Here is a 13,259-nt window from a genome sequence, read left to right on the forward strand (position 1 = left end):
CAGGGCAGCTGACCCGAACTAGCCAAAGGGGTATTCCATACCATGGAACGTCATGCCCAGTATATAAACAGGGGGGAGCTGGACGGGATGCGCGGATCGCGGTTCGGGAACTAACTGAGCATCGGTCAGCGGGTGGTGAGCAATTGCATTGTGCATCACTGATTTTTTTTTTCCTTCCCCCCCCCCTTCTTTTGTTGCATTCCTTTTCATTACTATTATTATTATATTTCATTATTACTATTGTTAGTATTATATTTTACTTTAGTTATTAAACTGTTCTTATCCCAACCCACGAGTTTTACTTTTTTTTTTCCTTTGCTTTCCTCCTCCTCACCCCACTGGGAGGGGGAGGGGGAAGCGGCTGCGTGGTGCTTAGTTGCTGACTGGGGTTAAACCACGACACATTGTATGGCATTTGGTGCCACACCCTTGCTGTGGTAACCGTTACCACTACCAAATGCTGGCATGTGAATGTTGTATCTTGTTCTATTCTATTCGTAGTCTTGCTCTGTGATGCCCTAGTGGTCCTTGGCCTTAAACTCTAGAAATATACCTCCGATTGCCCTGCATGCACGTATTGACTCTCCAGTTGGCCATGGATGTGACAAGGGAGTTTTCCATTGCCATATGGGCAGGTTAAGAGGTTCCTCCCTCAAAATACTGCAGAAAGCAGGATTTTTGGCACTCCCCAACCTACCACTTTGTGAATGCCAAATGTGGGCTGAGATGCTGGCAGATATTATCTCAGTTAATGTCACTTTCCTGAGGCTTCCAGTTCAGTCACATGATTTTAACAGAAAATTTCTAATTCCTTGCATTTTCAGCTGATACAAGCAATATAGAAGATAAAGCATCATGAGCCTTGAAGGCTGGACATTTTTTAGAATGATCATGTATTTACCTTATGTACAGCCATAAACCACCTTGCAGACTAGACCCTTGATTGGTCCATGTCGTTCCCTGTGACCTCCCAATCTTCTTGGATTGGCTGTGAGTGGGTAACTGAGATAAGGAGTTATCAGGGATTTTCAGATGGTTTTGAATCTGCTCTAGTTCAAATTTTTTATTCGAATAGATTTTAATTATTCCAACTGCAGTTAGGAATGAGATAACTGAAGTAACTTTTCCATGCTTAAGTACATATTGGTACTTTTTCTAATATACCCAATTCTTGAGTCTTCAGAAAAATGTTACTGGTTTGGACATTCAAACCTTATTTGCCATAATTCCTCACCATAACCCCCCATTCAGATTTCGTATCTGAATGTCCACCAATAAACTGACAGCTGACTTTTGTTTGTGCATTAATCTATGTGAATTTCACATGAAACTCACTTTTAGGTGCTATGTGAACGTTAAAGTGGAACTTCATCTCTAATCTCGGAAAAGAATCCACTTCCAAAGCATTTGACAAATAGATTTTTTTGTTTTAAGTTTAACTTACAGGGAGGGAGACACATTTTGTGGACACATTTGAGTAGATTAATAAATAGTATTTGTATATATCTAACCAAAACAGTAATTTATCAGGTAGGAGACAGATGCAGGGGAATAACATGCCAGTCTGGATGTACAGTTGTGTTGTGTTCATGATGAACTGCTGTTTATTCAGGGCCAGTGTAGCTTGGCAGCATCAGAAGAATTATTAGCTAGAAGATGACAAAAAATTATCTCAAATACAAATAGCAGAAACATAAAGGAGAAAATAAAATTTCTAAGACTTTGTTCACTGGCAGTTATCAGAACTGAGGACTGAAGAGAGACATTTATACTTCGTGCATTATGTCCCCAGGTGAGAAAGAGGGATGTATGGTTTATGTTGCAAAATCTAGATGATTCAACATTGGGCTAGTCCAAGTGTAAATGAGAATAGGAATGACAAATGCAGTGTTTACCTCCTGTGTATTTGGTGTGGAGTGTTTGTGAAAATAAGCATCTTTTTGACAGAAAGAGATTTTAAAACTAGTTTGCCTTACTCTGTTCTTATTTTGGGGGGTTATTGTTTTGAAGACTTGCACAGAATTCAAAGAGCAGGAATAAAGGAATAATCTGTGGTAAAATTGTATACAATCATGTAACATCATAATGGATATGTATAAAGGACTGCAAAATTAAGTTAGCACATACAGTTTCCTTTTGAGTGCCTGATTTTGCACCTCAATACTATTATTTTAACATCTATTATTTTAAATGAAATACTGACATGACAGATTTCGTACAATTTTTTTTTTTCTAACAAAAAAGGGGTTTTATTCAAGAAATAGCAGTAGCCCAATACTTTTAAGCAACCTTGCAAAAGCAAATAGCAGGAACAAGTAAGAATTCTGTTTCAGCAGCAGTTTCAAGAAGGCAAAACCTACATTTAGTATTTTAGCGTTCTTCAGAAATAAAAGTCCATTACTGTGCTGTGAGACCACTTCTTGATTTTTTTTTAAGCACATAGCTGTTTTGAGAAATGGAACGGAATTCTGTTGCCAGTTACAGATACTGATGCTTATTAACGTTTCTGGCTGTTTTCACCACAGATTTGGATGGAAAGAGCAAGGAAAAGATGCTGACATTTCTTTTAATTTCTTACCATATTTCAGGACTGCGTGTTACACAGGAGTCTCGTTGGTGATCTGAAAGCATTCATAGATAAATATGGGTTTGATGTACTTGTCATTTTGGCCAGCTGTTTGTCAGATGAGAAGCAAACGAAACGACAAATAGCAGTATACTCGGAAAACTTAGAGCTAGGCAATCAAGTAAGTACCTGGAAAAAGAATCAAATAATATCTTTCCTGAAAAAAATGTTTTTTTAAAGTAGTATATACCAACATGTTGAATAATTAAGTGGGGTCAAAAAGTAGCAACAGTTGGCTGGCAACTGAGTAGTTATTTGAAATGACTGCATTATTTATATGATGCAAAATGAAAGATTGTGGTATTTATGATTGTTTCAGACCAGCCTAATAGAAAAAGTGTATGGTTACAAGAAATACAGAAAGAGATAAGATTTTGCAATTTAGCTAAAACAGAATGATGGGGGTTTTTACTAGTTTTGGCTTGGGTTTGTATTGTGGTCTACACAAATGAGTCTTTGGCAGTGAGGGATGAGCAAACACATTGTAAATGGTAATGACAAGAATTCATCTATGTGTATGTTATTGCTAAAGAATTTAAGGTCTGAAATGAAGCCAAATTACTACTAGGATGTTCATTTATCCAAAGCCAAGTGCTGTCCATTTTGTTGACTATATTTGTCCCCAAATGGAAGAAATAATCTCAGTGGCAACTTTTTCAACCTTTATCTCAGTCTTAAAAACTTCTGATTTTAGGGACAGGTGGCTAAATGACTCTATTGCTTTCAAGGTCAATATAAATGTATTTATTTTATGAATCTAATTATCCCATTCTAGAAATACTTTTTTCATGTACCCTTACATATTTTACTCAGATTTCTTGAGGCAACAACTAAACATTTATTTGGATTTTCTTTTTATGAAAAGTGAACTTGAAAGTCAAATGGTATAATTTCAGGTAAACATTCTGGTCAATTATATAATACATATTTTGTATTGATCTTCTATTTTAATACTTCATCTATTTAGGGATCATAATAAGGCTGTTACAGCGAAATGGCCAAGAAATAGATTAATAGGAATAGATAGGTATGGCTGTGTTACACTATGAAGTAGTCAATGTGTGCCCTTATCCCCATGACTGCAATGGCTTTTGAAACATCCTATTTTTCAACAGATCTGCTGTGAATTAGAAGAATGTCAGAGTCCTTCTTTGGAGCTGGATCCTCTAGAATGTGGATGTGACCAAATTCTCATTTATCATCAAGAAAATTCTTTGGTGACCTGTGATCAAATTTTTCTTCTAGTTAAGGAAGTTATAAATAGAAGACAACCAGAAATGGTATCAAACAGTAGAACTTCTTCTACTGAAGCTGTTGCTGGAAGTGCTCCACTTTCACAAGGATCTTCTGGTATTATGGAGTTATATGGTTCTGATGTAGAACCACAACCCAGTTCTGCCAATTTTGTAGAAAATCCTCAAGATCTAAATGGATCTATGCAAGCCCATGTTGATGTGAATGTAGACCTTGTGAGTCCAGACAGTGGATTGGCTACCATTAGAAGCAGCCGGTCTTCCAAGGAGAGTTCTGTTTTCCTTAGTGACGATAGCCCTGTTGCAGAAGGTGCTGCTTCCCATCACAGTCTTCTGCCTGGATTTGATTCCTATAGCCCTATTCCTGAAGGAGCAATAGCCGAAGAACAAAAACCTCAGTCTAGAGACAATAGCGATAACTTTGATCTTTTCAATTTTGATCTAGCACCCGTGGTTACAGCTCCATCCGAGTCATCTTCTCATTCTGTTGATTGTTCCCCAGCAGATGACTATTTCCTTAATAGTGATTCATCAGAAGGACAACAACTCACTGTGCAGAAGGAACTTGATGAGGCAAGCCTGCTAGAAAACGATACAGCAAATTATTCAACTGACTTACTTATAACAAATAAGGAAGACAATTTAGCTGAATTTGATGAGAATCCACGAGAAACGTATGAGAAGACTTCAAGTTTGATTGATTTAGTTGAAGGTGATTCTTCTTCTCCAGAAATGTTGAAATCTGCTGATTCAAGAATTCCACCAACTCCTATGAACAGTCTTGTAGAAACTTCACCATTAGATAATGGGCAGCCTTTATTTTTCCCACAAGATGTCATAAAAAAAATTAATGAAATAGATGGCACAAATTATTCTCAGTCTCGTGTTAGATATGGGAGCTGGTGGGATGGCTTTGACCTGGAGTCCAGACATGCTGATACATGGAGTTCATGTGAGCAGGAATCTGTATTTCAGAGCCCTGTCTTATGGAAAGATTGTAAAGAAAGTCCCTTGCTACGAGAACATATTGATAGAAGAGCCTCAGATTCTGTATTCCTCCAAAAACAGCCAAAGCAAATGGAATACATGAGAGCAGGTCTGTGGGATAATCAGTTTAAACAAGACAATTGGAACCATGAGAATCAAGAGAAAAACAGTGAACATTTGCGTTTGCAAACTGCTTCTTTAGAGGAGACAAAGCAAGAACCGGAGAGCTTTACTGACCCGTGGAAGGTCAGTCAGCCGACACCTATGATGTCAGATGCATGGTGTAGTGGTGAAGGGAAAGGTAGTGAGCTAGCTGGAGACTCTTACAAAGTCTGGACTAAGTTTGATGCAGGAGATATTGCTAGATCCTCAGAAAATGTATGGAACATGCCCAAACTGGATAGAGAAAAAAAATCAGTGAATATTCCTGAGGAATGGGCCATATCAAAAACTAGTTTATCAGATTCTTCAGAAATCACAGTAGACAATGAGACTGAAAATCCACCTATCCAGGTATCTCCAGAAGCCTGGGATAAAGAAAGATATTATTCAGTAGAAGAATATGGAAAATCTGAAAATACAAATTCTGTTTTCAACAATATGCAAAATAATTCCAAGCTGCAAACAGAGGAAAAAACTGTATTTGGTGACCCTAAACATAGACCAAAACAATTTGAAAATATAGAGACCTGGAATATGTATGATAAAAACATCAGGAAAGAAGTAACAGAAGTAGTGGTGCCATGGGAGGATACCTTCTTGTATAAACGCTCAGATCTTAGTTCATCAAACATAGGTGAAGATTTAGTTGTTTCTCCACCAGATACCAATTATTCAACATCTGATTCATATATATCACCTACATATGTGGAAGGCGAAAGAGAAAATGAGGACAAAGATTTTGATGAAGGAATAGTTACTGATAAATTGATAAACCCAAATTTGGCTGAGCCAAAAGTACCTGAGAAAGCAAATAAGGAACCGTTATCTCCTAGAAACATGTCTTTTTCAAGTGCTGGAAACACGGACATCTGGAGCACTCCCCTAAATAATGTCACCCAGTTACAAGAAAGAAATTCTGAAATTACTGCTCTTTCTGCCTCTGCTAAACCTTTCCTTAATTCAGAACAAACAGCTAATCAATGTTCTTCAACTGAGATACATGCCAGTGAAAATAATTTTTCTATATCTGAAAATAGAAGAATAACACCTGTATACAATCAAACAGTGAATGACATATCACCACCACAGAACGAATTAAATATCAGGCAGACTGCAGCTGAAAATATACAAACAGTGACCAGTGTTCCTGTAGAAGACACAGACACATCTACGTCAACTTCAGACACTGGCAATGGTTTGGATCTGAACATATGTGACTTAGGGAGTGAGATACTTAGTAAGAAGGCGGCACAAAACACTGCTGAAGTTGATGAAAAGCTGGATAGTGAGGATTCAGTGCAGCAGCTGAACTCATGGATTTTACAGAGTGAGCAGGGTTGTGAGGAAGGCTGGGACAATGCCATTGTCATCTCTCAAGAAGGAAAAGAGGAATGTAAGAGAACCGATGAGACAAGTGGACAGCAAATGATTAGTGACGTTTGTAATAAACCAGTGCAAGAGGACAGTGAATCTTCATGTAATGCAGATTCGGAAGAAAACAGGTCAACAACTGAAGTTCCCAGCTCCCCAGAAAAAATGAGGAATGGTGTTAGTTTGGAAGTGTTAGTCACAGAGAATGAGTCATTTTCCAATCAAAGTTATCCGGTTAGTCAGGAAGAGAGGAAAGACTTGTCACAGAATCATGTAGAATCTTCTCCAAGTGCTTCTGAGGAAGGCAGAAATTATGAATCTTTTGATGACTTCAGACCACAAAATTACAATTATAGTGAAACATCACAGCTGCTTTCTGAGAAAGCTGAAAAGGAGACTACAGTGATAGAGGATGCAACAAGTCCTGAGATGGAAAGTATCTCTGAAGGTTCTGATAAGGGTAGTGATAATCCTGAAAATAATTCTTCTAAAATGCTCAGAAGCTCAGACATCTGGAATGACTCTGGAAAGAGTGGTTGTTGCCTAGCCACATCGATTCCTTTGATGAATGACCCACAAGAAACGCTGGGAGAAATGAAAGAGGGCTTACACAAAGTGGTTCCTAACCATCCAGGCATTTGTAATTCTGAGCTAGTATCTTTCAAAAATAGCTCAGAACTGAACAGGACTCATGAAGAGTCTTTCATAGATGAGTTTAAGAAGAGTCCTTCTTCTGGATATGTCAGTGTTCCTGACATTACAGATATGTCTGTGGTGGAAAATTCATTTTCACATGAAATAGGTTCTGGAAGAAATGAAAACTCTGAAAATTTAGAACCTGCTAGTAATCTTTGCGGAGAGCCATGTGTAATGCTTAATGACAGTTTTCCCCAGACTGCTTGGAATTCACAGCCATGTGAAGATTTGCAATCTCCTGGAACAAGTCCTGAGGCAAGTGAAGTCCTTGAAATGGCAAACACCACAAGTAGCCTTTCAAAGGATATACAGATCAAAAGTTATTTGGAAGAAGATAATGTGTGGAGTGATTCAATAAATTATTATGCACACTCAAGTGGAACAAGTCCTGATTTAAGTGATGCATCTGTGAATGTGTGGGGAGACCTTCCAGTTGCCAGTCATCACAAAAGAAGTAGGGATATGTGGGATATTAAAAATAGTAAAAACCTTGAAGATGCTTGTAAAAGGAATGAATTTGGGAATGAATGTGAAGAAGGATTTGAAAGAAGCGCTGAACAGAACAAAGTTCCTAAAAGCTTAGATTTTTGGAATGCCCATGTAGATGATGATACTGTATCTTCTTTATCAAGTCCTGACATAAATGAGGATTCAGAGGATTCAGAGGCATGTCCAGAAGTGATTCATGAAGATTCCACGTATGAAAACAAACAGCACAAAGCGTCTGAATTTGGACAGGATTATGCTCAATCCAATGCAACAAGTCCTGAAGCAGATGAAGACAATTTAGATGCAAAAACTAAGGTGGGAGAGGAGGTCCAGGTAGGCATCTTCAATGAAAATCCTGAAACAATTAAAGCTAGAAAAGTATTGCAGGAGGACTTGACTATAATGGAGTGTAATGAGACTTCTGAATATTTAGGCCACTGGGAAACACTTCAGAAAAAAGCTCAGGTGAGCATTTTCAGTGAAAAAACAGGTAGCGGAGAAGACTCATATTTGATTCAAATGAATGAAGATACTACACTGACTTTTGCTGCTGTCGATAAAGAAGAGTACTCTTCAAAAGCTGTAGATATGTGGAGTATGTCATTGGAAGCTGATTTAAGAACTGATCCAAAATCCACAGTAGGAACATCCAGTTTTCCAGATGACAGTTCAGAATGGTGGAATTCACAGCCTTGTGAAGAAAAGCAATTGGAAGATCAGTATTCTGTTTCAAGTCACTCTGCAACAAACCAGTTAACAAATAGTAAAGAGGACTCCTGGGGATCACCTTCACAAGATGAAGAACTAACAGAAGCACATTTCACTAATGCAAGTAATGATGGAAATCAGCCTCCTCCCCTGTACTGTGATGAAAAAGAAAATGAAAGGCTAGTACATCCTACGAATATTCCTGATAGTCAAATAAATCAAGACACTGTACAGTTCAAACAATTTGATCCTTTCATACTGGATAAAGAAGAAAGGGGCTTGAAAGAGCAGTTGTTGCCTGCAGATGAGGAAAATCAACTGACTCCACAGAATCCTTTTTCAGATGAGGAACAAGGTATGCCAAATACATCAGTTCAAGAAATCACTGTACTGGATCTACCAAAAGACAATGAGCGAAATGCAAGTCTCATTACTCAAGAACAACAGCAGGACACCTGTGAAGGATTAGAAGTGCACAACTCCCTGCCAGATGCTTTCACTGTGGAAGACTTATCTTTTGAAATGACAGAAAAGTCAAGTCCAGGGTGGAGTATATTAGTTCCCCAAACTGCACTTGTCCCAGATATTTTACAAGATAACACACAAGAAAGTAATCAGCTGTTTTCAGTGGAGCCTGACCTGTGGACTAATGCTGAGCAGATTGTCATTTTGAAATCAGATGGTGAAAATCCTGATATATTAAGACACTGTGACCAAGACAACAGTTCAGAGGCACCAAGCAGTCCTGATGTTTGCCAGGAGTATGAAGCTAAGCATGCCTCTATCCCATCTTCTCAGATGGGGGTGGAGCCTGAAGACAAAGATAGTCAGCTGATTCACGCATGGCCAAATATGAGTAAAGAGGCAGATTTTGATTCAAAGTGTCAGTTAGTAATGCAGGAGGTAGAGACACAGTCTGAAAGTGGTAGTCCCCAGGACTATGAACAGAGAAAGACCGATGAATCCTATCAGCTAATCTCTTCTAATACTCAGGAGCCTCCTGAATTTGCAATTTTGGAAGAATATGGTCTAGAAAATAAACTTGTTATTGACCCAGTTGACTTGGCTGAAATTACCAATGAAGTTTTAGAAGTGACGTCCTTAGATCTGAAAGACACGTTCCATGAAAGTTTTATTCCTGCAAGCCATCAAGGAACACCAACTGATACAGCTCAAATAGCAACCTCCCAAATGCATTTGGTTCCCATGGATTTCACTCTACCTGATAGGGCAGAACAAAGCTTAAAAGGAATTAGTGCCTTGGCTGAAGTTGGAAAATATTCTGATATTGACCATATGGCAATAACTGTTGATGAGCTAGACATGTCAGAAGAATGTGTGGATGAATCTGAGACAGGGGTAGAACATAACGTCAGGAACACATCAGTGACTAATGTCCCGGCAAGCACATGTGGTGGGATGAACATACTGGCAGTAGTAGGCAGTGAAGCAGCAGAAGGGGAATCAAAGGATAAACAGATATTCTTTCCCAAATCCTTTCAGCCTGGTGGTGATGAAGCCCGTGAATCTGATTCAGATAATCAACTGGTTGATGACATAGCAAAAGAATCTGAAGATGTAATTGAAAATCTTGTTCCTGTGTTTAAGGAAGTGCCCAGTGACCAATCACCAGTGGTGTGTACTCCACCATCCTATGTATCTTTTGATGCTGAACTCTCTGGCAGCAGAGAGTATGCAAAGGATGAGCTCTTGTTAGAGCAGCCATTTTGTGACAGTGTTTCTCTGGAAAAACCTTTACCACTGCCAACTCCTTCGGAAGGTGCAGGAGGCATCCTAATGACCAAAGACAGCAGCATTAAAGATCAGATGTCTGAAACATCCACAGAGTGCCTTCAGGAAGATCACACATCAGTACCTTCACTCTCCAAGTCTGAAGTAACTCTAGGAGCTTCTGAGATTTCCATAGGAAAACCTGAAGCAGAAACAACTGATCCTGACTCACCGCCAGGTGGAGATAAAAGATCACCTGATGGTAAGAAAACCTGCTTTCCAGAGCAAGTTCACAGGACAAAGAAAGAAGGAAATGTCTGGAGTATTACTGCTGAATGATGAGGCTTTGAGTGAAGTTTGAAGTTTGTGTGTCTCCCTGATGTACAAAACTCTGTACTTTGGGAAGACGTCTAGCATTACCCTTCTAGACAGATCTAAAGCTTTTAAACATTGAAGTAGGAACATTATTTCTATTGTTTGTACAGGGCCTAGCATATGGGACGTTCGTCCCTTAGGAATGATTGCAGTGTTAATGTATAATCTTTAACAATAATGATGATGATGATGTTATAAAATTCAAGTACACATTAACAGAGCTAAGCAAACTGAGAAGAGCTTTATCTCACTGTACTGATTTAAAGAAATCATGGTGACTGAAATTGTAATTCAAAAGCTAAAAGGAGTTTCTGTTTGCTTGTTTTTTTAGAAGCTGGCACTAACTCCCTGCTTTGTAGGGAGAATAAGCTGAGAAATTCCTCTGAGAGCCCTGAACTGAAAAGTACAGACAGTAAGGAAGATGTGAGGATGCAGGTGCACAGAGATCCAACTTCACTGGAGATGGATTACATCCTTGTTACCGAGGAAGAAAATACACCTTCATCGAAGGATACCCTTGAAAGAAATGAAAGTGATTTTGCATTTCAAGAAGCTAACGTAGCTGAACAAACAGAATCTCATGAAGGCTTTTCACCGGGCTCCTTGGATACCTTTCAGCCAATCTCCATTACAAATGAAAGGGAAGATCACTCTGTTTGTGGGACTGAATGGGGCTCTGTTCACTTAGAAGAGAAAAGTTCTTCTGTTGTGGCTCAAAAGCTGGATGATGAAAGGAGATCACAGGAAAGCTGTGGGCAAGATGAGGGCTGGATTATATTGGGCCAAAATGAAGCCAGTGACATATCACCTGAAGAAATTTCTCCCGAGTCAGAGATGCCAAAATCAGGGTCTGAACATTCTGGCGAAGAACTGGCAGCTGTTGTATCACAGGAGTTGATTCTTGACACTCAGGCAGAATTTCAGGTAGAAACTCCCCTTCAGAAATCTTTTGAACATGAGGGCTGTTCTCCTTCAGACAGCCTGACTACCGAGGATGAGAGTTCAGGCATCACAGGAACACATGTGTTGCAGGTGGCTGGTGGTGATGGTGCAAGGGAAACAAATTCTCAGCAGGGACTTGGAAATAACATAGCAACAGAACAAGAAATGAAGGAGGAAATGGTGCTTCTCAACAGTGAAAGAGAACTGAGTCAAAAATCAGGGTAAGGAAAAACCAACCTGTTTCCTTTCAGGAGTCTTCTGTTCACTTGTTATTAATGTTATCGAAGCGTATGACATATTGTGAATAGATGGCAGGACTTTCAAGTCTGAAGTACTAATTATATTTACATGATTTAAGTATCACTGTATTCCTCCCTTTTTAAAAACAGAGTCTTGGTTCTTGATTGCTTAATATGAGACAAATTAGGATTGTTTTGCAATGCAGGAAGCTTGTAAGGCCACTTCCTTGCAGGAATGAGTCCGTCTTCCTTCTATGAAGTCCCATAGACTTTATAACCTACCTTTAAATCTGAAACAGATGTGGCCAGGGAATGCAGGCCAAAGCCAGGTACTGATGGTATTGCTAGTCCAGATACAATGCTAGTGATGAGATTATGGAGGGATCAAAGTGAAGTACTGTCTGCCTAATGCAAAACTCCTGGGAAGGAAGATGGGAGGGAGTTGAGGCCCGGAGTCAGAAAAAGTGCTGCTTATAGAGGAAAGAAAAAGATGGTGGAAAATTATGGTCTTTGTGGTTATTTCCAAGCTATAGCCAGGTCAAAGCAGCTTTTCTGTCCGGTCAAAGCAGCTTTTCTGTCTGTTCAGACTGGACTGGCAGTTGAGGCAGAGTATATTTGCACCTGCCTTTGGGTAGAAGTGCAGCCTCTGTGCTGACAGCATTACTACTGCCTGCTGTCTCTCTGCTGTGTCACCAGATGGAGAGAGAGATGACTCTCTTGACTCCATTTACTGTAGCATTTTGGAGAGGGTGCTTCTGTTGTTGACTCCTCTTCTTTTACAACCAGCAGGTTGTAACTGCTGCAGTGGACTTCTAGGGTAGCCCCAGAGATACAAGTGTGGAAGTCCGACCTCGTTTCTTCTGGGCATCTACAACTGACATGCCGCAGTTTTACAAAGAGGAACCTGGCATTGCATTTATACAGTGAAATTCTTGTGAGCAGTAAAAGAAACTTCCTGGTACAAATAAAACCAGGGGGTGTAACTGCTTTGTACTTATTACTCCTTTCGAAGCACACTTACCCAAAAGAACATATGTGGTGTCAAACGTGGAAACATACTGTTTGTGTGAAATGCAAGACTGATTTTTCACTTTTTTTCAAGTTTCTCCCAAGCACTTGTCAGTTCAGTGTAGAATACACATCACATTCACAACTTCTATTATCAGGTTTTAATTGGCTTGCAATTTATTTTAGACTTTACTTTTTGAAATTTTCACTAATCATTTTGCAATTTTAGCAGTAGGGATTTTTTCCCTTAAAGGTGACATGCCTGTGTATAATAATATAACCCTGATAACAGCATGTACAAATAATCTGTGATAGAAAAGCACAGATTTTTGCTCCCACCCTCCCCACCCCAAACAGTTCACATTTTATTAAGATTTCAGGAATGAATACTTCAATAGCTGCGATTTATCTTCCCCTAGATGTTAAAATACCTCCCCTCTAAATGTTTTCACACATTTTTCAAAGAGCGTATCGTTACCACAAGATCAGACACTGTTATAGCTGAGCTATTTTTAATATACAGTAAGTGCTGGCTTCATCCTAAACAGAAAGCCCAGTATCAGATACTCTGAAATGTAATGACGTTACTTGCAGGCTTAAACTTAAGCACCTGTATAGGACTTCAGCTTTTCTTGACAGACAAGATTTTAAGTAGTATACAGAGCATACTTT

The 13,259-nt window shown here is 39.1% G+C and overlaps 1 protein-coding gene across 1 annotated transcript in view; it reads left to right on the forward strand.

Annotated features, from left to right (window-relative positions):
- PRUNE2 (prune homolog 2 with BCH domain) overlaps window positions 1-13,259 on the forward strand; it is a 111,797-nt gene that overhangs the window by 47,333 nt on the left and 51,205 nt on the right. Inside the window, exons 7-10 of the mRNA XM_050913590.1 lie at window positions 2,589-2,747; window positions 3,742-10,285; window positions 10,730-11,322; window positions 11,431-11,561. Coding sequence (XP_050769547.1) covers window positions 2,589-2,747; window positions 3,742-10,285; window positions 10,730-11,322; window positions 11,431-11,561 — 7,427 coding nt within the window. The remainder of the gene's footprint in view (window positions 1-2,588; window positions 2,748-3,741; window positions 10,286-10,729; window positions 11,323-11,430; window positions 11,562-13,259) is intronic.

Source organism: Gymnogyps californianus, chromosome Z, assembly GCF_018139145.2.
Source record: "Gymnogyps californianus isolate 813 chromosome Z, ASM1813914v2, whole genome shotgun sequence".
NCBI lineage: Eukaryota > Metazoa > Chordata > Aves > Accipitriformes > Cathartidae > Gymnogyps > Gymnogyps californianus.